General features: G+C 46.1%; 2 protein-coding genes across 3 annotated transcripts; one reads left to right on the forward strand and one right to left on the reverse strand.

Moving 5' to 3' along the window:
- The first annotated feature begins 2,725 nt into the window (after positions 1–2,725).
- Positions 2,726–8,829, forward strand: SLC16A8 (solute carrier family 16 member 8). Its single transcript, XM_035127963.2, has 4 exons — positions 2,726–2,954; positions 4,908–5,051; positions 5,953–6,822; positions 8,444–8,829. Exons 1-4 carry the CDS (start codon positions 2,726–2,728, stop codon positions 8,827–8,829), a joined length of 1,629 nt encoding a protein of 542 aa, XP_034983854.2.
- A 6,146-nt stretch (positions 8,830–14,975) lies between these two features.
- PICK1 (protein interacting with PRKCA 1) lies at positions 14,976–26,216 on the reverse strand. 2 transcript variants are annotated; one of them, XM_035128318.2, is made up of 13 exons: positions 26,092–26,216; positions 24,922–25,015; positions 23,922–24,033; positions 22,938–23,066; positions 22,769–22,835; positions 22,479–22,568; positions 21,485–21,538; positions 20,769–20,831; positions 20,126–20,259; positions 19,167–19,259; positions 18,609–18,659; positions 18,014–18,158; positions 14,976–16,686 (listed from the first exon to the last, which is right to left on the reverse strand). In XM_035128318.2, exons 2-13 carry the CDS (start codon positions 24,960–24,962, stop codon positions 16,433–16,435), a joined length of 1,233 nt encoding a protein of 410 aa, XP_034984209.2. In that variant the 5' UTR covers positions 24,963–25,015; positions 26,092–26,216; the 3' UTR covers positions 14,976–16,432. The 2 variants fall into 2 exon arrangements, with proteins under 2 accessions (XP_034984209.2, XP_034984210.2); XM_035128319.2 differs by having other exon boundaries at positions 24,922–25,011; positions 26,092–26,198.
- Positions 26,217–26,524: the final 308 nt, after the last annotated feature.

Below are 26,524 nucleotides of genomic sequence, written 5' to 3' on the forward strand. Positions count from 1 at the left end.
TTTTTATTGTGCCACTGAAAATTCTGTGTGTGGCAGCTATAATGTATTGACTGCCATGAATATGGTCTACAAAACATCATTGCAAAAGGCTCCACCCTGCTGAATCCTTTGCATGTAGGCAAAAATGCACAAGTGTCCTCCGGCTGCCTGAAGCAAAAGACAAGATGGCACCTGTTCCTGTTCCATGTACAAAAGCCAACCAGACTGGGAGCTGAATGTCATTTGGACAATAGCAAATGGGACCACATCCTCCTGAGGACAGCAGGCTAGCTTAGAGGGTGCAGGCCACAAGGCACACACAGTTCTTTCCTGCTCATCAACATTTGCCGCCTGAGGTGGCTGCCTCACTCTGCCTCATGGTAGGACTGGCCCTGAGCATTAAATTGACATCTAGTGAAAGTCCCAGTCCCAGTGCAGTAGCTTCGACAAGTATTCCTGTGTTGGCTCTCTTCCATAGACAACTAGGGATGCCAGAGATTTCCAACGAAAAATGGAAACGAGAGCAGAGATTGCCCATGCTTACTTACTAGTTGTCCCAATGTCCAGAATGGAAATAAATCCCAGGAATATGATCAGCATTGGCTGTTGGTGGTGCTTTCAGTCTGCAGATGTTAGGTTTCCCCGCCCCTCCATTCGCATTCTGTTTCCTTTGCACTGAAATGAATGGGGTGGAATAATGCAGTGCTAATGGTATTACAAAAAATATGCAATTAATTACATAAATTACGTGAGTTACTTAATTTCCCCGTGGTGGACAGTGAGCTGAATAACGTCTTGATAGGTGGAAGATGAACTGCAACAGAATGGAAACACAGCTGCATGTGATAAATGGAGAGTGAAGTGGGAAATATGCCTTCTTACAACCCCAGAGATAACACAATGTAAGAGCACTTGGCCAGTGCTGATTCCACAGGTGATGGTGCAGCCCAGTGCCTGGGAAGTGCCTGGAGTTTCCCTGCAATGGGCAAAAGCTGTACACATCTTCCTCTTGGGTACAGATAAGGTACCATGGTAGTTACGGTACTGCGTGACACTGTTGGTGTTGCCACAGCCACTGAAGCGCCACGGGATTGGGCAGCATGGCCTCCTGATGCTAATGCTTTAGTAACCTCCCCATTGCCAGCATGCTCAGTATCACAAAAGTCATGTGTTGTTGCACTGGAAAACTTGTGGAGGGGGTAGCAAACTTACACAGACATTCTTGACCAGCTTAAGGCTTTGAGACACCTCCACTGCCCCCTTCCAATCCCCTGTTTACACCCATACTTTTGTACTCAACCATAGCAATTGCACACAGACAAATAATCTGTCTGGCACGCACTCACACAATAATTGCTTAATTTGTGCTCTTGGTCACAACTTTGGGCCTATTTGTCTGCGTTTAAGGTCTTTCAGAAGAACGGGCCATTGTTTTCTGCCTTACAGCAGCATGCGGAGCCTTCAGCAAAAGATTGTATTAATGGTTTTAAATCACACCACAGATCATGGTACTTTAACATTTAAAGCTAGGCAAAGAGCGGGAGAGGATATCCAAGGACCAGAGGGGAATAAACAAGCTTGAAACTCAAGGAGGAAAGAAAAAGTGTCAGAGCCTAGATATTCTGGCTCCAAGCTGGAGATATGTTGTTATGTCTCCTAACTGTCCAGAGGAAGTAGCTGTGCCAGAAATGCCAGTTCTTGCTTCTTGCTGTTTCCTTGAAAGTACTATAGAATCATAGAATTGTAGAGTTGGAAGGGACCCTGAGGACCATCTAGTCCTACCCTCTGCAATGCAGGAATCTCAACTAAAGTATCCATGACAGATGGCCATCCAACCTCTGCTTAAAAACTTCTAATGAAGGAGAGTCCACCACCTTCTGAGGAAGTCCATTCCACTGTTGAACAGCTCTTACCGTCAGAAAGTTCCTTCTGATGTTTAATCGGAATCTCCTTTCTTGTTAAATGAATCAACGGGATCAAGCCCTACCCTCCAGAGCAGGAGAAAACAGGCTTGAGATATTTGAAGATGGCTATAATATCTCCTCTCAGTTGCCTTTCCACTCCCCCAGGCTAAACATACCCAGCTCCCTCAAAAAACCGAAGAGGTCCTATATGTTATAGAACAATTCATTGGTTTTTGGTTGTATTATTGATGTTGAATTGAGATGTAAACCTAAGTGGCTTGAGACCAGACCAGCTTCCCTGAAAGAGTGACACTCCCCTTATATACTTACTGAATATTAAGATCTGCTTCAGAGGCCCTGTTCTGAGTGATCCTGCAAACGAAGCCAAGTGGGTAAGAAACAGGAAGAGGCCCCTTTCAGTAGTGGTACCCCAGTTATGGTATAGCCTTCTCAGAGAGTCTCAGCTGGTGACATCTTTATGGATTTTCAGAGACAGGGGAAGGACCCTTTTCCTCACAAACTGGGCCTCTTACATTTGAACTGAATTGTAAATTGTGTTTCAGTTGCATTTTAGTCTTAATTAATTGTCTTTAGTTCCTATTGCTTTGCGCTGCATTTTGATGCTGCAGCTATTGCCTTGCTGAGCAGCACTGTTAGTCCCCTGCATGAGTTTGCCTTCAGACTTCAGGTTGAAAGAGGGAGGGGAAGCACATGAACAGAAACAAGGCTGAAGGGAGACAATGGGAGCTGCTTATCTGTGTCTGCATCCTCTGTTCTCTTCTGTTCCTGCAGCACCACTCATCTCGCTGGCTTTTGGGTTCCTCCCCTGCCCTGGTTGACCAATGGGGAAGGGCCATGCTGAGGACGGCCACCTGCCAGAAAGAGCAAAGCCTCCAGATGGTGGCTGGGGCTGGATAGTACTGTTGGGTTGCTTTGTCATCACTGGCTTTTCCTACGCCTTTCCAAAGGCAGTGAGCATATATTTCAAGGAGCTGATGCATGACTTCCATGTGGGCTATAGCGACACGGCTTGGATCTCATCTATCATGCTGGCTATGTTGTATGGAACAGGTAAGGATCCCACGACTCTGTCCCGTCAAACACTTCCTTGTCTGTGCTTATAAAATGTACACAGCCATGAAAGCAAAGATCCAGCCAAGGATCTCACTGGTTTATTGTGAGTGGCCTCCTTTAACCACCTCCCTTCATTCCCACCGACCGTCTGCTGCTATTCTGAGCAGAGTGGGCTTTCACCCAGCTCCCCTCCTGGATTCCTATAACTTCAGCTGCCCTGGTGCCCCAGACCCCTGCAGTCCACAGCATTTCTGGCCCCCAGATCAGGGGGCAGGGGGCGTGAAAGCAAATAACTAATTGAGTCAACTTTCTTGTGTTGCAGTGGTCAAACGTTGTCAAGCATTCTTTGACATTGCTTTGCACATTGCAAGGCCAAAGGCTGGGGCAGAGAACGAAAGGCTTGCAGACAAATAGCCAGCAGTCAGAAGTCTGAGGTGCGAGGCTACTTTCCTGTTTGCCTATGAAGTAGAACAGTGCCAGAGAGCATCTTCCAGACATCCAGGCAGTTCTTCTCCCAAGTGAGAAGGCTGAGTTTGCAGTGGTGCATTTTGGGGAGTGGGATGGGTCTGTCCACGCTGGTGAAGATTGGCAGTGCATCCTCAACGACAAGACTAAAGTTAGTTTGACCAGTTCCCTTCCACCTCTAGTTCAGCTGCCCCATTGACTGGACGCCAGTCTCTCCAACTACCATGAAAACCTTACTGGCCCACATGGTTCTCTACTCCCTTATATGCTACTCCCAACTTGCTACTCAGGTCCACCTCCATCATTGGGATCTTCTTCGTCTTCTTCGTCTTCTTCGTCTTCTTCTTCTTCTTCTTCTTCTTCTTCTTCTTCTTCTTCTTCCTCCTCCTCCTCCTCCTCCTCCTCCTCCTCCTCCTCTGACAGATTCTGCCCACCCTGATTGGCACCGCAGGACCTTTGGCATATGGCCCTGTGGATGTTGTGTGCCTACTCTTGCTCTCCTGGAGCACCCCTCTTGGAATCACTTTCTCTTCAGTATACTGTATGTAGAGAGGATAAGGAGATGCAGCGGCCACATGATGAGCCCAGGAGTCTTTCAGCACACTGTGTGTGTGTGTGTGTGTTGGCAGGGGGAGACCCCAGAGGGAGGGGAAAATGGAAGTGGAAGGAGCTGAGATGGTTGGGGCAACCTCCTTGCAAAGCAATCACTTTGGAGCTGTGTTTATGGAGGAAGGACTGAGGGAGAAAGCTGAAATGGATGGAGAGATGTAAAGTGAGGAGAAAGCAGGGAGAGAGCTGTGGTGTCCTAGGTAAAGGCAAAAAAGGTAAATGACCCTTGGACGGTTAAGTCCAGTCAATGGCAAGTATGGGGTCGTGGCACTCATCTCGCTTTCAGGCCAGGGCAGCTGGTGTTTGTCCACAGACAGTTTTCTGGGTCATGTGGCCAGCATGACTAAACCACTTCTGGTGCAACGGAACACTGTGAAGGAAACCAGAGTGCATGGAAACACCGTTTACTTTCCCGCCACAGCGGTACCTATTTATCTACTTGTGCTGGTGTGCTTTTGAACTGCTAGGTTGGCAGGAGCTGGGGCAGAGCAATGGGAGCTCACCCCGCCAACCTTCTGATCAGCAAGCCCAAGAGGCTCAGTGGTTTAGACCACAGCGCCACCTGCGTCCCTATGTAGTGGCCTAGAGAGCGAGCTACATAATCCTGTAGTGCTGGAAACTCCACCAGCATTTGATCTGCTCCTGCCCAGCGCTGGCATGTGGCTCACAACAGATGACTCACAAGGGAATGTCACCTTCAACAGGAAAAGAAAAGTTCCTCCACCCGTGTTCTTCAGGATGGCAGACTTTTCTTCTATTGATAATAATGCAACCAATCACATGGTGACAGGAAATCACACCTTGCTTCACTTTCCCCTCCCCTTTTTATTTAACCCAGGCCTTTCCTCCCTTTCTTGTTTCTTTGATTCTCTGCAGGGCCTGTGAGCAGCATTCTGGTGAACCAGTTCGGGTGCCGGCCTGTGATGCTTGTTGGGGGGCTCCTGGCTTCCTCTGGGATGATTCTAGCCTCCTTCACCACCAACATTATTGAGCTGTACCTGACGGCTGGTGTGCTGACAGGTTAGTGTTGGGCAAGTGGGCTGAGGGGAAAGCAGTGTCACATGGGAATGCATCTGGAAGTGATAGATGGCATGAGAAATTGTCAGATTGGTGTGAGAGTGCAAAAGGGAGGAAAGAACATAATGCTCGCAGCATTTTCACACACGCGATGCTAAATGTACCTCTTGGGCTCCTTTGGGCTACTTCTGAGCATTATTGGTGATATCAGCTAGGCGTCTATGTTTGCTTTGCAAATAATAATAGTCTGAAATAACTCTGAAGTGTTATAAATTGCTTGGATGAATTCTATATCCAGGAATTGGCTGTGCAATGGAGACAATGTATACAAAGTATCAAAGTGGTGATAATAATATAGCAATAAACCAAAACAAACCACCACAAACTGGCTAATAAATATAAAAGGGAATTTACTAGGATAATAACTGGACTAAAGATAGACTAAAGACCATTCAAACAAACAAAAACATGTTACAATGCCATGTGCAGTCAATACTAGTTCTGCCAAAAACATGGAATGACTTATATGCACAGTGAACAATTAAAAGTCTGAATAAATGAACCATTCAACAAGTGGGTAATGTCCACTGTGCAATGGAGACCTCAGTACAGTCATACCTCATGTTGCGTCCGCTGTGGGTTACGTTTTTCCAGGTTACGAACGCGGCAGACCTGAAAGTGTTTACTTCCGGGTTTCGCCACGCATGCACAGAAGCGTACTGCGTGCTTCGTGCATGCACAGAAGCGTCACTCGGGTTGCAGACTTTTTGGGGTGCGAACGGCACCCCAGAACGGACAGGGTCCACAACCCGAGGTACCACTGTAAAGCTGATATACCAGGATCTTCAAACCTATACACCCTCTTTTCTCACCTATTACTCACAAATCATTTTATACCCCACAGGTTTAGGCATGGCTCTGAACTTTCAGCCTTCTCTGATCATGTTAGGTTCCTACTTTGACAAGCGCAGACCTCTGGCCAATGGGCTCGCTGCGGCCGGGAGTCCCGTCTTCCTTTCAGCCCTCTCTCCACTGGGCCAAGTCTTGCTGGAGAAGTTTGGCTGGCGAGGGGGGTTCCTCATCATGGGGGGGCTCCTGCTTAACTGCTGCACCTGCGGAGCACTCATGAGACCCCTGGAGCTGAATAGGAAGAAGGAAAGAGAGGAAGCCCAGGACAAATATGAAGCCAAAGAAATGCTGCCCATGGGAGGAAGGGCCGAAGAGGCTGTCAGCACCACGGACAGTGCCAAGAAATCAAATAAAGCCAAGAAGAAAAAGAAGCCCAGGAAAGGGAAGAAGCTGTTGGATTTTTCTATCTTCAAAAACCGGGGGTTTGTCATTTATGCCATTGCCAAGTTCATCATGGTCTTAGGACTCTTTGTGCCCACCATATTGCTAGTCAACTATGCCAAAGACTCAGGAGTGCCAGACAAAGAGGCCGCTTTCCTCCTGTCCATCATTGGCTTCATAGACATCTTTGCCCGCCCATCCTGCGGGGTCCTTGCTGGGATGAAGCGGGTGCGGCCCCATGTGACCTACTTGTTCAGCTTTGCTATGCTCTTCAATGGCCTGACAGATATCTTCAGCGCCAGGGCCACCGATTACACAGCCCTCGTCATCTTCTGCATTTTCTTTGGCATCTCCTACGGGATGGTGGGGGCCCTGCAGTTTGAAGTGCTCATGGCCATCATTGGGTCACAGAAGTTCTCCAGTGCCATCGGGCTTGTGCTGCTCATTGAGGCCTTTGCTGTGCTCATTGGACCACCCTCTGCAGGTAAGTCTTGGGCACCTGTTACCTGCACTCATTTCTGCAGAGCTTAATTGCGGGTGGGGCTTCCATGAAAAAGCACAACCCCAAGACAAAAACTTCATAAAAGTAATAATAAAGAACAGAGTGCATTTGAACATGTGCAGAAAGCTATCCCATCCCACTGATGAGTCTCTGTATATCTGTGGTTAGGAGCCAGGGTTTGGGGGTTTACTTTTTAATACATTTTTAGCTCACTCTTCTTCTTCTAGGGAGTTCATGCTTGATCTTCTCCCATTTTATTTGCACAACAATCCTTTAAGGTAGGTTAGGCTGAAAGAAGGGCTGGCCCAAGAGCACTATGTGGACTTCACAGCTCAGTAGAGATTTGAACTCTGGTTTCCCTGATCCTAGACTGACCCTGTAACCATCACACTGGCTATCAGGTCAGGGGTGTGTGACTTCTTAGGAGATTTGGCCACGTGAAGGTGCCACAACACCTTAACAATGTGTATCTCCTGGTAATGCCAATATTTCTGCTGAAATAGCTTGCAAATACCTTAGGGATTCTGTTCTCTCTTCAGCCAGCCTGACCTAACATGGTGGCTTCCTATCATGCCAATACTGGTTTATTTCACAGGATAGCACATCTCCAGTTTGCAGGTAGATCCCACTTGAAATTTACCTATGCAAATGGGCTCTCTGAGGAAGAACAGGCAGCTTACTATGGAAAGCACACATTCCTGCCTGCCTGCCTGCCTGCCTTCCCAGTTTCTGTGTGTTTCTTGGCTGGCTTAAAAAGGGATGGCTGACAGTGTTGGGAGTAAGTGACACAGCCATCTTATTTTTCTCTAAATCCTTTTTCATTCTGACTCCCCTCCACCTCTTACACACATATGCCTTAAAGTACTATGAAGTCCCCATTGGTTCATTTAATATACTACGTGATGGCAAAGCATATTTAATGCCAAGTGTGTTATTCCAGGGCGGCCCAAGGAGCCTGATCCCTACCTTTGCAATCCTCAGCATCACTCTCCCTTTGTTGCTTTTCTTCTACAAGCACACAGTCCCTCTTCCTGCTAGCCCAATGGGCTACCTAACATCACCATTAGCTGAACCCTGAAGCAGCAATGAGAACAGAGTTAAGCACTAGAAACTTGGGGGAGTAAGACTTAGAAGTGAGGGTTGTGAGCTGTGTGCGTAGAGGCCAGCCCCGATTCACCTCCAACCCAAGTTGGGGTGGGTAACATGTGGCCCTCGAGATGTTGTTGGACTGCAGCTTCCATCATCGTGGCCCATTGGGAAGCCACAAGTCAGCTACCCCTGCCTTAAAGAAACAACTTGCTCATCCTGCATTTACATAGTTGTATCCTACCATCTCTGCTGCTTCAGTGACCAGGCAGGGGAATGCATGGAACTAAGGAGAGGGGGAAATATACTGACTGTGGCTACCATTTTTTTGCCTTGATGTCTACATTTTGTGAGCTTTCAAGCAGCACAGGTTCAGTTTCTGAGGAAGTGCTTTAATATGGCATCAACATTGAAATTGTGGGAGGTTGCTATAATACAGATATGCTATTCTCTCTCTCTCTCTCTCTCTCTCTCTCTCTCTCTCTCTCTCTCTCTCTCTCTCTCTTAAAAATCCCAGGACGATTGGTGGATGCGCTCAAGAAATACGAGGTTATCTTCTACCTGGCTGGCTCGGAGGTTGTGTTGTCATCTATTTTCCTGGCTGTGGCTTCTTACTGCTGCCTGAGCAGGAAGGAAAAGAAGAACTCTCAGCCAGAGAACCCTCCTACAGGCGGAGGTGGCAGTGAAACAGAGGAAGCAGAATCAGATGTCCCGGAAGCAGAGGGTCACCCTGGAGACAATCACCACCTCTCCCGCAGCCTTAACAATGCAGGGGGTGATGCAGCTAACCACATTGCAGAGAACAGGAACATGGATGGAGCCGGCCGGCCGGAAGGGGAGGGTGCAGCTTTGGTACCAGGGGGCTGTGATGCTGACCAGACAGTGGAAAGAGACAGTTTTTAGCTATGTGGAGCTCAGCTTTGATGAACAAGAGACAATGTCGCTATTGTATGGGGTCTGGTCCAACCTAAGGAGGAGTGTATACGGAAAGCTGATGTTTCTGGATGCTGGGATGAGATACACCGTGTCTCAAGAATAGTGATGTTTATATGTGTAAAGGCAGAATGGTACAGTGGTACCTTGGTTTTTGAGCATCTTAGAAGTCGAACATTTCAGCTTTTGAACGCCGAAAACCCAGAAGTAAATGCTTCCGTTTTTGAACCCTTTTCGGAAGCCGAACTTGCCATGCAGCTTCCGTATTGAGTTTTCTGGACGTAATTGCTTCCAGAAATGCATGCTTCGGTTTTCAAATGTTTCAGAACTCGAACAGTCTTCCAGAATGGATTAAGTTCGAAAACCAAGGTTCCACTGTACTGTGAACAGAAATTTGAAGGAATACAAGCCATAGGGCTCTCCTGAATGGCTTGCAGAATTATGCAATGCTGTTCAACACAGCAGGGGGTTGTCCCCCATGTACTGACAAACATTTAAATTAGGAGGTTTTAATAATCAGTCTATATTTGATTCCTTTTTCTAAGCTACCTCTACTAATCCAGAGTTCAGCAAAGGAGGCTATCACATTGTAATCCTTACCCTTGGAACATAGCAAGCTGCCTTATGCTGAATCAAACTCTTGGGTCCACCACAGTCAGTATTGTCTGCACTGACTGGCAGCCGCTCTCCAGGGTTTCAGACCAGGGTGTCTCCCAGTTCTACCTAGAGATGTCAGCTTGCGACCTTCTGCATGCAGAGCTTTAACGGTTTCAGTATGTAGAATGGGGAGAGGAGTACCATATAGATCGGAAAGTCATATATCCATTTTGAAAGACTGACTGTGTGCCAAATCTTCAACGAGAGAGATGGTATGTAGCTAAGGAGATGCCAACTATTGGCCACATTTCTGTTGGGAAAAGAAGCTTCCATCAGTCCTAGGTGGATGTCAGATGGCTGCTATGTAGACCAGACTGTGTAACGAGAGAGGGTTCCCCCCCCCCCTGGCCTAAAACAGGGATGGAAGACGGTAGAATGATTATGCTTTCAGGCATGCCAAGTAAATGTTCAATGCAAATATTTCAGGTAAGTTACACCATTAGCTTAGCACTCTAATGTAGCCCTCTTATATTGCAAGTGAGAGGAAAATGCCTTCTATTATTATTATTATTATTAGGCCAAAAATGCACCCTTAGTATTCTATCCACAACAGGGCTTCTGTCCCTTTAAGATGTTCTATGGCAGGTAAAAGTTATTCAGTGTTGCTACAGCAAGAAAAACTGTACCTGTTGGTTGTTGTGCTCTTTCAAAGCTCTTAAAGGGAAAGAAACCTTGTTATTCTTTTTGCAGTATGGCCAGCCTAGTCCATTGGTCAGGGGTTGCCACAGGCCAGGGTAGCTCTAGCTACTGTGCAACAGTCCTCCTTTGGTGGGAAAGGTTTGTGGCTGGAAAGAGGCCAAGCTAAGCAGCAAGCTAAGGTCCATATAGTTAAAGCTATGGTTTTCCCAGTAGTGATGTATGGAAGTGAGAGCTGGACCATGAAGAAGGCTGATCGCCGAAGAATTGATGCTTTTGAATTATGGTGCTGGAGGAGACTCTTGAGAGTCCCATGGACTGCAAGAAGATCAAACCTATCCATTCTGAAGGAAATCAGCCCTGAGTGCTCACTGGAAGGACATATCCTGAAGCTGAGGCTACAATACTTTGGCCACCTCATGAGAAGAAAAGACTCCCTGGAAAATACCCTGATGTTGGGAAAGATGGAGGGCACAAGGAGAAGGGGACGACAGAGGACGAGATGATTGGACAGTGTTCTCGAAGCTACGAACATGAGTTTGACCAAACTGCGGGAGGCAGTGGAAGACAGGAGTGCCTGGCGTGCTGTGGTCCATGGGGTCACGAAGAGTCGGACACGACTGAACGACTAAACAACTAAACAACAACAAAGCAGCATCCATCATCTATAAACAAAAAAGCCTTTCCTTTCATTGCATGGTATGAGATGGTCACAGGAGTCTAGGCAGGGGTTAAGAAAAAGTAGGTGCATCTTCTGAGTCGTCTGCCTTTAATACATAAATCTATCCTTTGTTCTTTACCCATCAGGGCTGCTAGTAGCATTTGTAGAGGTAGAAATACTAAGCATCCATGAGTAACGCCCTATATTTGTGCTGTTTCGTATGCCAATTCAGAATTTGCTTTACCTTCCATTCTACTGGAAGAATTACCCTTTGGAAATTGAAAGCTTGTGTGCACACATGCACCCCCACACACCCACACCATAGATCCAATTAAAAAACAATTGTCTAACTTGATTCTTGTACTGCACCAAAGATTCAGTCACAGACAAGTCCTTCAGTCTTGGCAGCCCAGTGCTACTAATTTGCATCTCCAAACAACAGCAAAATGTGGCACAATCTCTGCTGCTGCTGCTGCTGCTGCTGCTGCTGCTGCTGCTGCTGCTGCTGCTGCTGCTGCTGCTGCTGCAGCTTCCACAGCATCCTAAACCTGCCTGATTCCAACTCTTTCCCAGGCAATCCTGGAAATTCAGCCAGTCCTTTATGCAGCTGAAGTTACTTTGGCTTTGATCAGCATACTGGATAACGAGTGGGATTCATAACTATGCTGTACCCCTTGCACTACAGCTGTGCCCTTCCTGAAAGGACATCACTTGCAATTTTGCAGCTCCTGGCAACAGGATCTCTCCAGCCAAATTGAGGGCACAAAAAGCAGCAGACTGCAAACCACAACCCCCAATGTAAATATTATTTTAACATGGCAGCATTTCCAGATGAGCTATTTATTTCCTCCAGATTCGGTTGCTATCCGACACCTTCGAGTGCAACTATCCTGTCATTTTTTTAACCACAAAAAGGCAGATAAGAAAAGGGATGGGACATTGCACAGGAAAGGCCAAGATAGCAGCCGAATGCTGGCAATGTCTTATGACCTTTGCACAAACCTGCCAGGATGATAGTTCAATACAGGCAGTAACGTATAACTTCTGAGGAGGTTTTGTACGAACAGTTTTTGTTAGAACTGTTGCTTAATTATGTGGATTGGCCATGGGTAATTTGCTGGCAGGTGGTGCTGTGGGTTAAACCACAGAGCCTAGGGCTTGCCGATCAGAAGGTCCACGGTTCGAATCCCTGCGATGGGGTGAGCTCCCGTTACTCGGTCCCAGCTCCTGCCCACCTAGCAGCTTGAAAGCATGTCCAAGTGCAAGTAGATAAATAGGTACCACTCTGGTGGGAAGCTAAACGGCGTTTCCGTGCACTGCTCTGGTTTGCCAGAAGCGGCTTAGTCCTGCTGGCCACATGACCTGGAAGCTGTATGCCGACTCCCTCGGCCAGTAAAGCAAGATGAGCGCCGCAACCCCAGAGTCAGTCACGACTGGACCTAATGGTCAGGGGTCCCTTTACCTTTAAATATTATTGACCCAATGGCTTCAGAGCAGGCTTGTGTGAAGTCCTTGCTTGCCTCTCACTTTCTTAGATATCCTTAAAATGCGTACAAATAACCGAACTGTGCAAAACAATTCTAGAATGGTAGGTGCCACAAAAGTCTGCCTGATATTTTTGTAGTATTTTATACCCCCCCCCCTCCCAAAATGGCTGAAAACAATCAGGGTGAAGAGAAGAAAGGAAATTAGAAAGGGGACCCAGGACAAAACTAGCTGGCAGCCCCCTAATCATCTTGTCACGGTTAACTCAGTTTATGAGGGTTGCCTTTTTCTTTTCCCTTCTTGCATTTAGTGGGAACATTTGTCCTTCAGAGTGCTGCTGCTTGAAAACAGCATCTACTGGTACATGATTGTTACATTAGCATCTGGATTGAAAGCATGTTTGTGGTAATCATCCCACACAGGTAATCCCTTAACAGTCTCAAGGAAGACACCCCCATATCCTGAGGGATATTCCACTGCCAGCAATGTTGCACAAGCTGTAATTCCACGCCCCACCCCCTACATACTGTAAGGAACCAATGTTAGCAGTGACCAGCAAACAGCAGCCAAGAGGCTGAAATGAAACTGTGCACTTGAGCAGCAAGCAAATTAGGTTAAGGGCTGCTGAGGTCATGAAAGACCTGGATTTCTGGAGGAAAGCTACCGTACCTCCTTGGGCATACCTAAATCACATTTAATCTGCTTTACTCCCAGGTCTCCCAGAGACACCCTCTGCCAAATCCCTTCCTTCCGGTTGCCTCAGCATCCTGACCTCAGGTGCCCCAGGGCAGCACCTTAGAGGAACTGTTACATCACAGAAGGATCAGGCACTAAATGCAATGGTTGGCAGACTCAGTAGGAGGAAGGGTGTGCCACTGGGCCGTGTTGGCACTCAGAAAAAATATCATGATGAAGCTAGGAAGAGAGCGACGAGCTCATTTTTAATAAGCCATGAAGTGCAGCAGATCGAATTATTCCTGCAATAACTAAATAGCACATGGTAGCCTAGGTGTCCAAGGGTCAAGAGGATACTTCCTTATATCCAAGCAAGACAGTGGGATGCCCATTCAGCAACTGTCACAGTTCCTGCTTGGTTGCTTTTGTACATAGCCAGACACGTAGGTTGCGTCTTGAAGAAGCCCAGACCTTTCACTCTGTGACAACTAACACTGACCGCATGTAGCCAATCTACTGATCCTACAGACATCCCTGAGAGGAGCCGAGGACCCACACAAGCTGAAGGTTCTTGCATGTGTTGACTGAGTGGCTTTGTCATCAGATTCGACCGCCTTCTGAGCAGTACACCACCACATTCATCAAAAGCCCAATTAATAACTGGGGGGGGGGATTAAATGTATTTTAGTGGGCAATTTCAGGGCAAAGCACCTCTGAAGAATCGTGCAGAAATGAAAATAAATCCAAGCAGGTCAGACACTTTCAAAAGCTTGCTGGTTTCTCTAACAGCCTAGCACAAGCCCGCTACTATCTACGGCTATGATATGGTCATTAGTGCCTCCACGAGCAAATCTTTATGTTTGGCTTCTCCCAGTCTCTGCTTCCTGGTGCCAAGAGAATGCTGCAGATATTACAGTGGCCGCTATGTGATATGAGCTTGAGGACAGAGCAGCCCCTGTGGGCATGTTCATCATGCACATGACACATATTCTGCAGAGTTTACAGCCAGACACACTGCTCACAAAGACCAATGTTATGGCCAGAAGTCTCAGCAGTTCTATCCAAAATCTTAGAGGGGTGCAGGCAGTGTGGAACACTATAACCACAGGCTTTGCTTACTAGAGCCATCGTCTCGTTTCCCAGTCTCTCTTCACACACACACACACACACACACACACACACACACACACACACACACAGGATTTTCTCCTCAAACATGCTTGAAAATGTTGATTCTCAAGATGCCAAACAGTATCAGATCCTTGTGCAGAAAATGTATGGGTGCCCACCCTATACAGCACACATGTTGGGTTACCTAAGAAATGAGATTTAGAGACTCTCCGCTAAGCTCCTTACATGCCATTTCAATTCGTTCCTTACACATACCGGTAGTTCTGCTGCCAGCTGCATATTCAACATGGTAAAAAAAAAACATTAGGACAGCTTGTTTCTTACTTGCATAGCATTTATGAACTGCTAAGCATTGGTTCCCTTTGAAATAATATATATGTAACTTTTAAGCATGTTCATTTAGCCAGTGAAAGGTGTTGTACAGCAATCCCTAGGTGAATGCATGATCTGGAAGGGGGTGATCTGAACTTTAAGCCAAGGGACAGTCTAGGTTCCCGTACGCCTCCGTTGTTGTATGTTTCGGTTCTTGAATGCCGAAAACCCAGAAATGCTTCTGTTTTCGAACTTTTTTTGGAGCCTGAACGTGCGACACGGCTTCCACTGAGTGCAAGAAGCTCTTGCAACCAATGGGAAGACGCGCGTCGGTTTTCGAATGTTTTGGAAGCCGAACGGGCTTCCGGAATGGAATTCCGTTTGAGAACCGAGGTACCACTGTATATGGAGAGGTGCATATACTCCGTGCCATACTTTCCGACTGCAAAATTGATCAATAGTGCCTGCCCTTCATGGCTCTTCCTGTGACCAGGAACAAAAGGATCAAGGAGAGACAAGCCAAATGGTTAAGAAGCCAGGAGGAAAAAGGTAAGACAACCAAGTTCACATTTTTCTTTATTAGTCACACAACACATAAAAGCGCTCTGAAGAGTACGCTGGACCCACATGGTCTTTTCTTGGCCAGTCACAGAGAAAAACACAACAGAAATAAAAAACCAAGGGGAAAGCATATATGTCACAAATTTTATGCTCTTCTGTAGCTTCTTTCCTTGCCAGTTGGCACAATCTACATAAGAGTTAAGCTGAAACCAACACTCCTTTATTACCAAAATATCACTCTTGCTAATCAGGACAAAATGCCATTCCATTGCATGAAAAATCTCAGAATGATACAGGATTGGAATAGTTCCTCAGAAAACAAACAAGCATTCTCTCCCTGCCCCTCTTCCTTTGGTGTCGGAAGATTCATGTGGGCGAGTGAGGGGGGTGCAGACACTGGTCAAGGCGCATAATCGGCCCTCTGTCCTCAGATGCCACATTTCAAAAGGAATAAATGTGTAGGTGTAACAAAAGTGCAGTGTAGGAACTGAGAGCTTTGATGCTTAAACTGGCCATTTGATCTTTAACTTCAGCAAATCTATGGGCCTCATTCCATGGACAATCATTCCCCTACTCCAAGATATGTTTGTTTGTTTTTACAAATCTAACACCTTCTTAAATACTATATAAGGCTTAAGTTTTAGAAAACTTCATGCAGCAAAGCACCTAGGCAAGGTAGTGTAAAAGGCAGGCTGTGAGATCCTTAAAACCAGTGGAGATTGGGAACATAGACCAGGGTAAGGTCTCCCCAGTGTCAAGTTCCATATTGCTGGTCCATACTGACTTGATCCTGATGAGAAGAAGGATAGAGACAAAAACTTATTCTTCTGGATGTCCTTCCGATGCCCTTTATTGATTAGTCTCTCAGAGGCTGATCGTTCTGGCTTCACCCAGCTTCCATTCACCTTGATTCCTTTCTTATCTAATAAGAGCCATGCCTAGTAGTAGGGAAGGGGCATGTTGTAAGACCCGCCTACTAACAGCAAGGTAAGTTAAGAGGAAGAAGGAAGGAGACCAAACTTATCCCATTCTTCTCACACGCTGGAAAGCAGGAATGGGGACACGTTTTTGGACTTAGCTGATGCGCAAGAAGCATTTCTGACATTTTAGCTCATGAAAGCGTGTGTTTGTGTGTCCCCTGCACATTCAATCACAATGGGATGAGGTTCAAGGGTGTCCTCCCAGGTAGTTATCTCTTTCCTGCCACTTCCAGGGATGGGAGATTCGAGGGAAAGAGAGGCAAGGAAGGAGGAAATGGTTTTCTGAAAGAGGGATTGTGCAAAAGCACTTTCGGCACAAGCCCCCCCCCCCCCAAATTGCCCACATCCAGAACAGAATCTTGATTCCCCGACTGGGCTTATACAGACAAAAAAAAAGTCACTGTGGACAAGTTGCCTAGAGAAATAGAATTTATCAGTCTCTGAAGGGATTTCCCACTTCATCAAGTCCATGAGCTCAGGCATCATCAATGAGCTTCTCGCCATTCTCTTCCTCCTTCCTGTTGCACTCGCGGCTTCCGCAACCTTCCTCTTCGTCCTCATCCTCTGCGCCGTCTGTGAAGACATCCTTCTGGCCATAGCTCAGCGTGGTACGTGCCAGGTCCACTTCGATGGGGAAGACGTCGGCATCCCGCAGCACCGCGTAGCAGTCGTCATAGTACTTGGAAAGGGTCGAGACAAAGCGCTGGAGCTGGAACACAATGTCTTGCACTGCAAGAGAGGACAGTCAGCGGTTAAGGGGTGGTAGCGCAGCACTTGTGTGTAGGAAGCCGGGACCCAACTTCCAGAGTCCTCACAGTTACTGCAACCCTTGTTTTTGGCAGCCTGGCTTATTAGTTCAAATGCTACTTACTGTTTAAAGCTGCAGAACAAAAGGCCTAAACACCAAATGCCGTGGAACCAAATAGGCATTTTGGAAATAGGCATTTTGGAACTCAATGGATATGACTTCCTGGTATAATATATGCAGCACTGCAAAGTGAAGGACCCAAAATGGATCAATTCAACCAAGCAGAGTCAGCAATTGTTTATAGACAAAAGGAAGGTCAGCTGACATACATGGGAGAGATCTCAAGGTGCAGGGGGTCTCAATAGAAAGCAGCTCCACAACAGAGCTATTTATTATTTTATTATACCTGACCCTATTGTGTTGTTATGGGATACAACCAGGGCTTTTTTTCCAGCTGGAATTAAGTTCCGGCACCTCTCAGGGGGCACCACTGGCAATCTAAGAGAACAAGGGAGGTGTTCTGCCACCTCTTTTTCTAGAAAAATAAGCACTGGATACAACATTTTGAAAAGGTTCTCCTGTGTGCATCTCCCCCCCCCTTCCTCCTAAAAAAGGACACAGTTGTTCATGCTGCTCAACACTCCTTAAGCTCTAAGGTCACTTTTTCAAAAAAAGAAAAGGTTTTTTTAATTAAAAAAAATCACACATCACAGTGTTCTATGCTTGATCTTTCAGCTTCACCCCAGAGGGCTCCCCCAGCACAGACACCTCTCTAATTCAACCTCCCTCCACACTGTATGTCTGATGTCCTAAAGTTACTCTGAAACATCCCTCTGCTTTTCTAGTTCCAGCGACATTAATGTTCTTATCCCACTACAGCAAAGGCAGGCAAATAAGTTTCTATTTGTCACACACACAGATCTGGAAAAGTCAAAACAAGAGTGATAGAAAGGTCCAGAATCTGGGTGTGTTTCGTGTGAAGACCAACACAGTTCTTTACATCTTGGCTCAGCTGCTGGCTCATAAAACATCTGGATCTTGGTTTGCCAGTTACCCATCCCTGCACGGGAGCAATGGCACATTTGGCTGAATAGCTGGTGTACTTTAAGACGGGGTGGGGAAGAACACAGCCAGCCTCAGGTAAGAAGTAGTAGCATGCTTGATGGCAGTTGAACATTGTTGGCTCCAGATGTTGTTGGAGTCCATCTCCCATCAGCCCCAGCCAGCATGGCCAATGGTCAGGGATGAAGGGAGTTGTAGACATCAGAGTCTCTACAAACTATTCTTTGGAAAAGGCAACCCACTCACCATGTTTCTGGTCCAGCAGCTCCATCTTTTCTAGCACATCCTTCCGCATCTTGGCAAAGCGCGTCCTTGCCTCCTGGCGGCAACGCAGGATTAAGCGGTATTCGTAATTCCCAGTACTGACTCGGTAGAGAGGCTCTCCCAGCGCCTGCCCAAAATACGACATCAATGTAGCAACCAACCACAAATCGTCCAATGGCTTCACATATGGCTAAATGCTTCCCTAATGTGCCCTGCCAAACTTCTCGCTTGATCATGCTGCAACCCTGGTTGGCCAACAGCCAAACATTAAAAGCTATACATCCTGTTAGCTGCTTGCTTGGCAAGGTGCAAATAACCACAGCACTTGAAGTAAGTTCTAATCTTAGTTCATAAACTGACTTCCCCAAGCCACAATTTAGAGTTGGGGGAAACTGACACTGTCATAAATAGTGTCAATCTGTACATCAATGCAAGGTTCAGAAGAGCATGAGCATAGTACACTCACCCCTGCATTTAAGTCTGTGGAAGCAGGCAAGCAGGCAATAGAGGCACCTATGAGCAAAGATGGGCCTATGGTGGGATGTAACCACTGTGCATGCTAGTGCTCAGTACTTACAATGCAGCTGTATTCCTCATCATCCATCTCCTTCACCTTGAGACAGTAAGACTGAAAGGGAATAAGAAATAAGCAGTGTTACAAACTACTCCTACCATCCAGACAGACAGATTGGGATGTGCTTTTAAGTGGGGATGGACAGAACTGCCACTTCTAATTTCTACAAGTTCCACATTTCTTCCAATGGTGGATGTGCACACACCATGCATTGAAAGCACAGTTCCCAGTAGCCTTAATGAACTACAGTTCCCAGGACATAGGATGGGGACACAGGAGCTGTATTCTGGTGGTGCCAGTTTCCCTTGGCTTGATATATCTGACCTGGGCGTGCAAGGCAAAGCCATCGGCAGGTCCCTTGCATGAAATGTCTACTTGTTCTGAATGTTTCCATGACTTACCATTTTAGGAAGCCTGAGTGAACAAACAGATCCTTCTGTAATTGATCCTTTCCCCCTTGTTCACCACCGGCAGAGCGCCCGGGACCCACTATTGTCAGTATTTCAGCCTATGCGGACCACTCCCTTGAGCATTCTTAATAACAATAAAAGAACAGCTTACCAAATACTCAAACTTGACATCCAGATACTTCTTGATAGTTAGCCTTGTGTCAGGAATGGCCTTGTTCAGGTAAGTGTTCAGGTCAGTCAGCATCTGTAAGGAAAGGCTGAACAGTAAAAAATGTAGGACCAAACAGAGCGGAAAAGGTTCTTCTGCATGCAACAAGCCTAGTAATCTCAAGAAGTGGATGTGATCTGTGAATGTCAACCCTTCCGTCAGCTCTCAGCATGGTTAAAACACTGGATGCACAACGGAGCCTCCCTCTCACTTAAGAGGACCTGATGTGACATTTGTGGCACATCTATTAGCCAATCTGAGGGAGGCTCTGCTCACCACTCCTGTTATTGGTCAGATCCAAAGCCACGTAAAATTAGCACCCTTCTGTCACTTCCACGTACTCCCCTGTCTTAGTTCAAGGCATTCCAAGTCTATGAGCCCCCCTTCCCCCACCACTACCCCATATCTGACTTCCTCTGTTTTAATGGACCTTGATGTGTCCCTGCCTAGCTGGGAGAGGTGATGTGGAGAGAGCAGACAAGCAGAGCTAGATGAAAAGCCCAACATAACAGCGAGGAAAGAGCTGTACTACAACTGGCCTAACACCACCTTTTGTCATCCAACACTGTTACCCCTTTTATCGAGCCTTATCTGCCTCGCCTCACTTTTGCCCTCTATAGGAGACTGCAAACCATTTATTCTTATTCTTAATTGAATTTATATACTGCCCTATACCCGGGGGTCTCAAGGTGGTTCACAGTGTTACCGTAGTCTCTGTAAAATACCCCGGACATTCCCTGGAAGGTGATGAACTCCCCTTCCTTGGAGGTTTTTAAGCAGAGGTTGGATGGCCACCTGCCACAAATGCTTTAGCTAAGATTCCTGCATTGCAGGGGGTTGGACTAGACGACCCTTGAGGTCCTTCCAACCCTACAAAATTCTACAATTCTATGTTTCTTTACCGGTTTGATAGTTTTTAGAAGGCGGATTCCAAACTTCTCAATGCTGCGATGGGCATCTGCAAATTTCACAAAGGCTTCGCTTGCAGCTGGTTGAGGCTCCCGTACACCAATGACCGAGAAAACATCACCAAATGCTGGGCAAAAACAGCAAAACATGCAATTGGGGACCATAGTCAAAATAACAGGTGCATTTTCAGGCTTGTTGTTTATCATTCTGGACTATTTCCTCATTTCAGTTCATGATCATTACCATAGTATAAACATCATGCTTTTACTACTTCAAATGTCACCACACCCCTGCCAGCAAATTCAGAAGACACTGCCCCACCTACCTAACCACAATGGAGTCCCATACTGCTCTGAGACTAAAATTGGCTGCAACCCCACAGGTATCCTCCACGCCCACCATTATCAGTCATTTGCTTCATGATGTTCCCTGCTCTCCAGTGAAATTGGAAAGGCTTTCCTCCAAGCAGCTTATGGTGTGGGGTGCTTTTTTGCTTGGGGGTGGTGGGTGGGTTGTAGACAGGGTGGTGAGCAGCACAAGCAGGGGTGGAGCCCCTAGTGCTGGCAGAGGCAAACTCGGCCCTCCAGATGTGCCATGATTTCGTCACAACCTGAAAGTCTTCTGGTCTGTGTTTACCTCTGTGAGTTTGAGAAAGTTCAAAGAAAGCTCTGAGGAGACTCTTTGTGTGTTCCGTCATGCCTAGACAGAGTTGGAGGAAAAAACCAAAACATTCACTATTGACATGGGGTGGGAAATCATTACTTTTAAATTCAGGACATTAGCACCACAGCAGCCATTTGGGAAAAGAAAACAAAGGCCAAGTGTGGTTGGGGGAAATCTCCACTGACTTCACCTTTTGTACCATGAGAAAAATGTAGCCTATGCTGGTTCTTGTCCGTGAGACTTCCTGCAGGAAAGACTGGGTGGCAAGAGCAGTACTGATCTGATGTCATTAACTGCTCTCCTCCTGGGTTGGTTTCTGTGTGTGCGTGCACCCAGGGGCATGCAAGTGATTCTTGGGTTTACTCTTTGCCCTACCAGCAAGACCAAGGCAAAAAAACTGTGGTAACATAAAGGGTGTCAGTTGGTTTGTTCTAGGGTGAAGCATTTACCTGTCCCCACTGAAAACAACTCTGCAAGCCCTCTTAAAGATTTAAGTGATAGAAAAACAGGATATAAATCCAATAAAGAAAATAAATGTTGCCTCTTATCTACTATGCATATATCGGGGTAGCCTCTTGGGCTGAAACCCTACAAGCTTATTGGCCATGAGGGTGAGATATGTTCCTCAAAACATTCAATCCTTCAATAAATGATCAACATCACAGCAAGGAGGGAAAATGTCTATTTACCTTTGTATAGCTCTGCAGTCCTCTCCAGCTCTTCCAGTCTTTTTACTAACCCATCTACCAAGAGAGAGAGAGAGTAGGGATCCATTATTACAATGAGAGTTTTATCCCATAAGAGCTGAAGTCCTCTAGTTAGGGTTCCCATTGTCAGAGCTTTCACAAATGCACATTCACGACACAGATTTATGAAACAGGCATCAAGGCACATAGAAACAAATGTGGAATTGCGGGTGTATATGCTGTGCAGAGAAAGGCAACCTCCTTCATGTCACCTAGAAAAGAGAATGAAGAATGACAAAGCAATGGTGCCCAGAGAGCGAACTAACAAAAGAAGTGTGTATCTGAAGAAGCGTGCATGCACACGAAAGCTCATACCTATGACAAACTTAGTTGGTCTCTAAGGTGCTACTGGGAGAATTTTTTATTTTATTTTTTGTTTTAACAAAAGTTTGAGCAGTGATGAGGCAAGTGAGAAAGAGGAAGAGAAAAGTTGTCAGACAGACTTTAGTGCAGGAAAAGAATGCCTACAACTGAAGGAGAGGGTCCTGAAATCACACATCTTTTCACAAATTCAGGAGAAAGAATACTGTATTTGGATTCTCCAGTTCATCAAATTTCTGCCAACTTTCACTGTCAGCCTTGTGATATAGCACAATGAAATGTTCAAGTACTTCACACATATAATCGCATTAATCTTTACAGCAATCCTGTAGGTAAGGGGAAATATTATTACTCCTACACTGCAGATGAGAGGCTAAGGTGGAGACAGAGAAGGCTGCCGAAGGAGGTGAGATTTGAACTGAGGAATTTCTGGTTCACATCTCATTATTTAGCCCAGGTCTCAATGCCACAAAATCATGAGCCGATGCAGAAGGCCACTTTCAGGACAACACACACTTTTTGTAAGTGTGTGGGAATGCTAACTAACATAGTCCTTGGCATCGCTTGGCACAGTCACAGAGGGCAAGTGTGAATGTCCTCCTTGAATGCTGCTTACCATTGCAGAGGATGGCTCGGCTCAGTCCCAGGGCATCTGCTGTCCCTGAGCTCATGTTCTCTACCAGGCGGTGCTTCACTTTCTTCAGCACTATATTCCAAGAAGGAAACACACTCCGTGAGCAGAACCATTTCTCTATGCCAATAGCACAGCAATTATACTATTATATCTAGTCAGACAGAGGAAGCCCAATGAAGAGGAAATGATAACTGGGCTAATTATAAAAGAAAAGCCAGTCCTGTTTACTACATCAGCATTACGAGGGAGGCTGAGAGGTCAATATGACATACCAATATCTAATGTCTTTCCCTGCTTTGGATCAGCCTGGAGTTTGTTGTAATGAATCGTCACTTCTCCCTGGAACAGGAAAAGCCAGAGCTATTGTTCTGCAATTGAGGAAGGCGGACGACTTCCACTGAAAAGCAACATGCACCCCAGAAACCCCTTCCTACCTCTCACCTTCACCACCTGTATCATTTTGGCCACTTCTACTTTGGTTTTCCCTTTGACTGACTTCCCATTCACACCTGTGATTTCATCACCAGCTGCCAAAGTTCCATCCTGAGCTGCAGGACTGTTATCAAAAACCTAAAGAGGAAGACACAGTGAAGGTGAAAGCAGGAAAAAGGCAAAGACAGGAGTAAGGAACCAGGATGGCAGAACGTCTGTTTTTATGCCCCTTCGCTCTTATTACTATTTATAAAAAAATCTTTAAACCTCAGATTTGTCACTCATATCAATTTCATGAATGTTGTTGTTGCACACACTATCATGATAAAATGCCCCCCCCCACTTACGGAAACACCATTATCCCAGGAGGGATACCTCTGACTCTGCATTACTCTATGGTGAAAAACTAATATTGGAGACCAATAAAAAAACATATTCATCATCCCATCTGCTCACATATTTGCTGGATCACCCAAATTAAACAGCCTAATTTCAAATTAAAAATGGCTGTTCTTCACATTTGTGTAGGTCAAAAATTCAAATTTGTTAGATACCAGGAAAATGTCCTTAGTGTCACTTGTGACACATGCCCTTGCAGGTGAAAAATGCTGAATATTTTCAGCAATGGACCATGAGATTTCCCCTTAGGATTTATTTTTAGGTCACACACATGAAATTCAGTAAACTTACTAATAATATAATTCTTTACAAGTCCATGAAGTATTTTAAAGAGAAAAAGAGCAAATAACAACGGACCAATAGACCAATACAGCTAACTTGCCAAATCTGCCACTCAGGTTGCCCTGTGACAGACAGGAAGGCATTGGGGGACAATGTTTTTGCATTTATGTCCAAGGCTGTTGCTGGCAGAAGTCCAATGAAACTGAGAATTACACTATGCTCAAAACTGTGTGGTCCAATCTCACCCTCAGTGCAATCCTAACTGCCCTTCTTTTCCCAAGGATAAAACACTCCTCTCCTAAATACACCAACCTGAACTATATAGAGGCAGGGACAGTACTGAGCTCCTCCCCCGATGCTGATACCAATCAGATTTTGAGGGTCCTTTTTCAAGACCACTGTCCCAGGCACAGTGGGAATCCCCCTAGAATAAAACAGAGGTACAGAAATTTGCATAAAAGTGGGTGCCACCATCACCATCTCTGCTTTTCGAATATATTGTGGAATATATTGGGACAGCAACAGTCACATAAGAAACATAACACACGGGAAACACAGTAATTAAATTATTAGAGAAAGGGAAATCGTATTATGTGTTTACATACATAAGAGTAATAACTATAACTTCTCCTTTCCAGAAACAAACCCTCATTCCTGTTCCCTCATAATATTAAAAACATAGTATCCAACCCAAGTAGGAGAGATGTCTTTATGAACTGAATTAAGCCCCAAAACCACGTCATATGCATAAGGTAAAGGTAAAGGGACCCCTGACCATTAGGTCCAGTCGTGACCAACTCTGGGGTTGCGGCGCTCATCTCGTGTTATTGGCCGAGGGAGCCGGCGTACACCTTCCAGGTCATGTGGCCAGCATGACAAAGCTGCTTCTGGCGAACCAGAGCAGCACACGGAAACGCCATTTACCTTCCCGCCATTGCGGTTCCTATTTATCTACTTGCACTTTGACGTGCTTTCAAACTGCTAGGTTGGCAGGACCTGGGACCAAGCAACGGGAACTCACCCCGTCGCGGGGATTCAAACTGCCGACCTTCCAATCAGCAAGCCCTAGGCTCTGTGGTTTAACCCACAGTGCCACCCGCGTCCCAACGTCATATGCATATTAGCTCTAAATTCAACCCTCTATATTCAGGCTTATTTTTTAGGGTGCTCATTCCACTTCCCCCCAACTTTTCTGTGGGTGCAGTCCAAAAAGTTGACAGTACTCATTCCTTATCTGGACAGCTCCTTTTTTCCAGAAAAAAAATACATAGAAACCTACTGAGTAAAAAGAAAAGAGAAGTAAGACACTTACAGCTTGTCCTCTTCAATGTCATAGTCCAGGTCTGCAAACATGATTCCAGACTATTGATGGCTTCTTGTAGGAGACTCTGATTGCTCCAAACTACCTGGGAAGGAGAGCAAAAACCCACCATCACCTAAGAAGTGATTTGCTACTTCTGAAAGCTCTCTGTCCTCAGTTTTAAATTGATTTGCTGCTGCTGTTTTAAAGTAAATAGTGACTTTGTTACGTTATTCTGGTTGTATGTTGTTGTTTGTTCATTTTTGTTGGTTTTAATCCCTGAAAACCAGGCATCCCCAAACTGCGGCCCTCCAGATGTTTTGGCCTACAACTCCCATGATCCCTAGCTAACAGGACCAGTGGTTGGGGAAGATGGGAATTGTAGTCCAAAACATCTGGAGGGCTGAAGTTTGGGGGTGCCTGCTGTAAACCATCCAGATAACTTTGGCTGTAAGGCAGTCTAAAAACAGTATTAAATAAATTAATAAAGTGCTCCAGAGCACACAAATCTCACTGCAGGTAAGTCAGTGCCATGACATAAACTATGCTTCCCCATCCCAGTACTCAAAGTAACATCTGAATCAGCTCTGACTGGTGGTTGACTGTTCCTCCAAAATGCACAGAATGGATGCTGTACATACAATAAGAGAACGGACCATTTTCTTTGTTATACAATTTCATGGCTCCCGTATTTTTAATGCACAGAATTCTATATCCATGTACCAGCATGAATACTTTTTGTAGCTCAGGCATGGCTGTATTGATCTACCTTTTGGCCTGGTTCATATACCTAATAGAGAGAGGAGGTTGCTTTCACTAGAGAAATTTAGTTTTCGTTCATCTAGCGTTGCTTGTGTGTGTGTGTGTGTGTGTGTGTGTGTGTAAAGCCTAGAAAATGAATTTCATTTAAACATCACATTCTTCCAAACATCACAATACTACCAACAGTGGTTAATAATAATAATAATAATACAACCACCAGCAGCTACATAATGCCATCCCGACTTTTTCTTCACAACAGCCCTTACGGGGTAGGCTTGGGGGAGGGGAACTGCGAGACTCTCCTCCCGCCACAGGTACCGCCCGAGTTCCCCTTTACAACCCATAAGAAGGAGCGGGATATTATTATTATTATTATTATTAGTGGTGGGGGGAGGGGGTTGCCCTGCCTTTTCCCCTCACCGGAAGCGCCTGGCTGGAGCTCAGCATCCGCATCCACCTGCTCGCTTTCTCCTCGCCTCCTCTACCTGTCAAGCCCAAGCGGCTCCCCCTGGATTCTCCACGTCAGTGCCAAACCTCGCCGGAAGCCCCCGCCCACTTCGCTTGCATAGCCACGCCCCCCTCCGAGGTCCAAAGGCTGTCAAAGGAGGTTAGGAGAGAAAAGAAGGAACCCGAGCCCGCTCGTCTCTCGCGATAACAACACTTCGAACGCCGCGGATTGGCGTCAGAATGGGAGGAGGGAAGCAGTTGGTTGCCGCGGTAACAGGGGTAGAACGCGTCGACGTCGCAGTGAAAAGGGGATGTGGGCGGGGCCTAGCAGCCTCCCGGGCTAGGCGGGCGGGCACGATGACGTGTGACGGTCCTAACTAAGGGGAAGCTCAGCTGCAAAACCGCA

The sequence above is a fragment of the Zootoca vivipara genome, chromosome 10 (genome assembly GCF_963506605.1).
Source record: "Zootoca vivipara chromosome 10, rZooViv1.1, whole genome shotgun sequence".
NCBI lineage: Eukaryota > Metazoa > Chordata > Lepidosauria > Squamata > Lacertidae > Zootoca > Zootoca vivipara.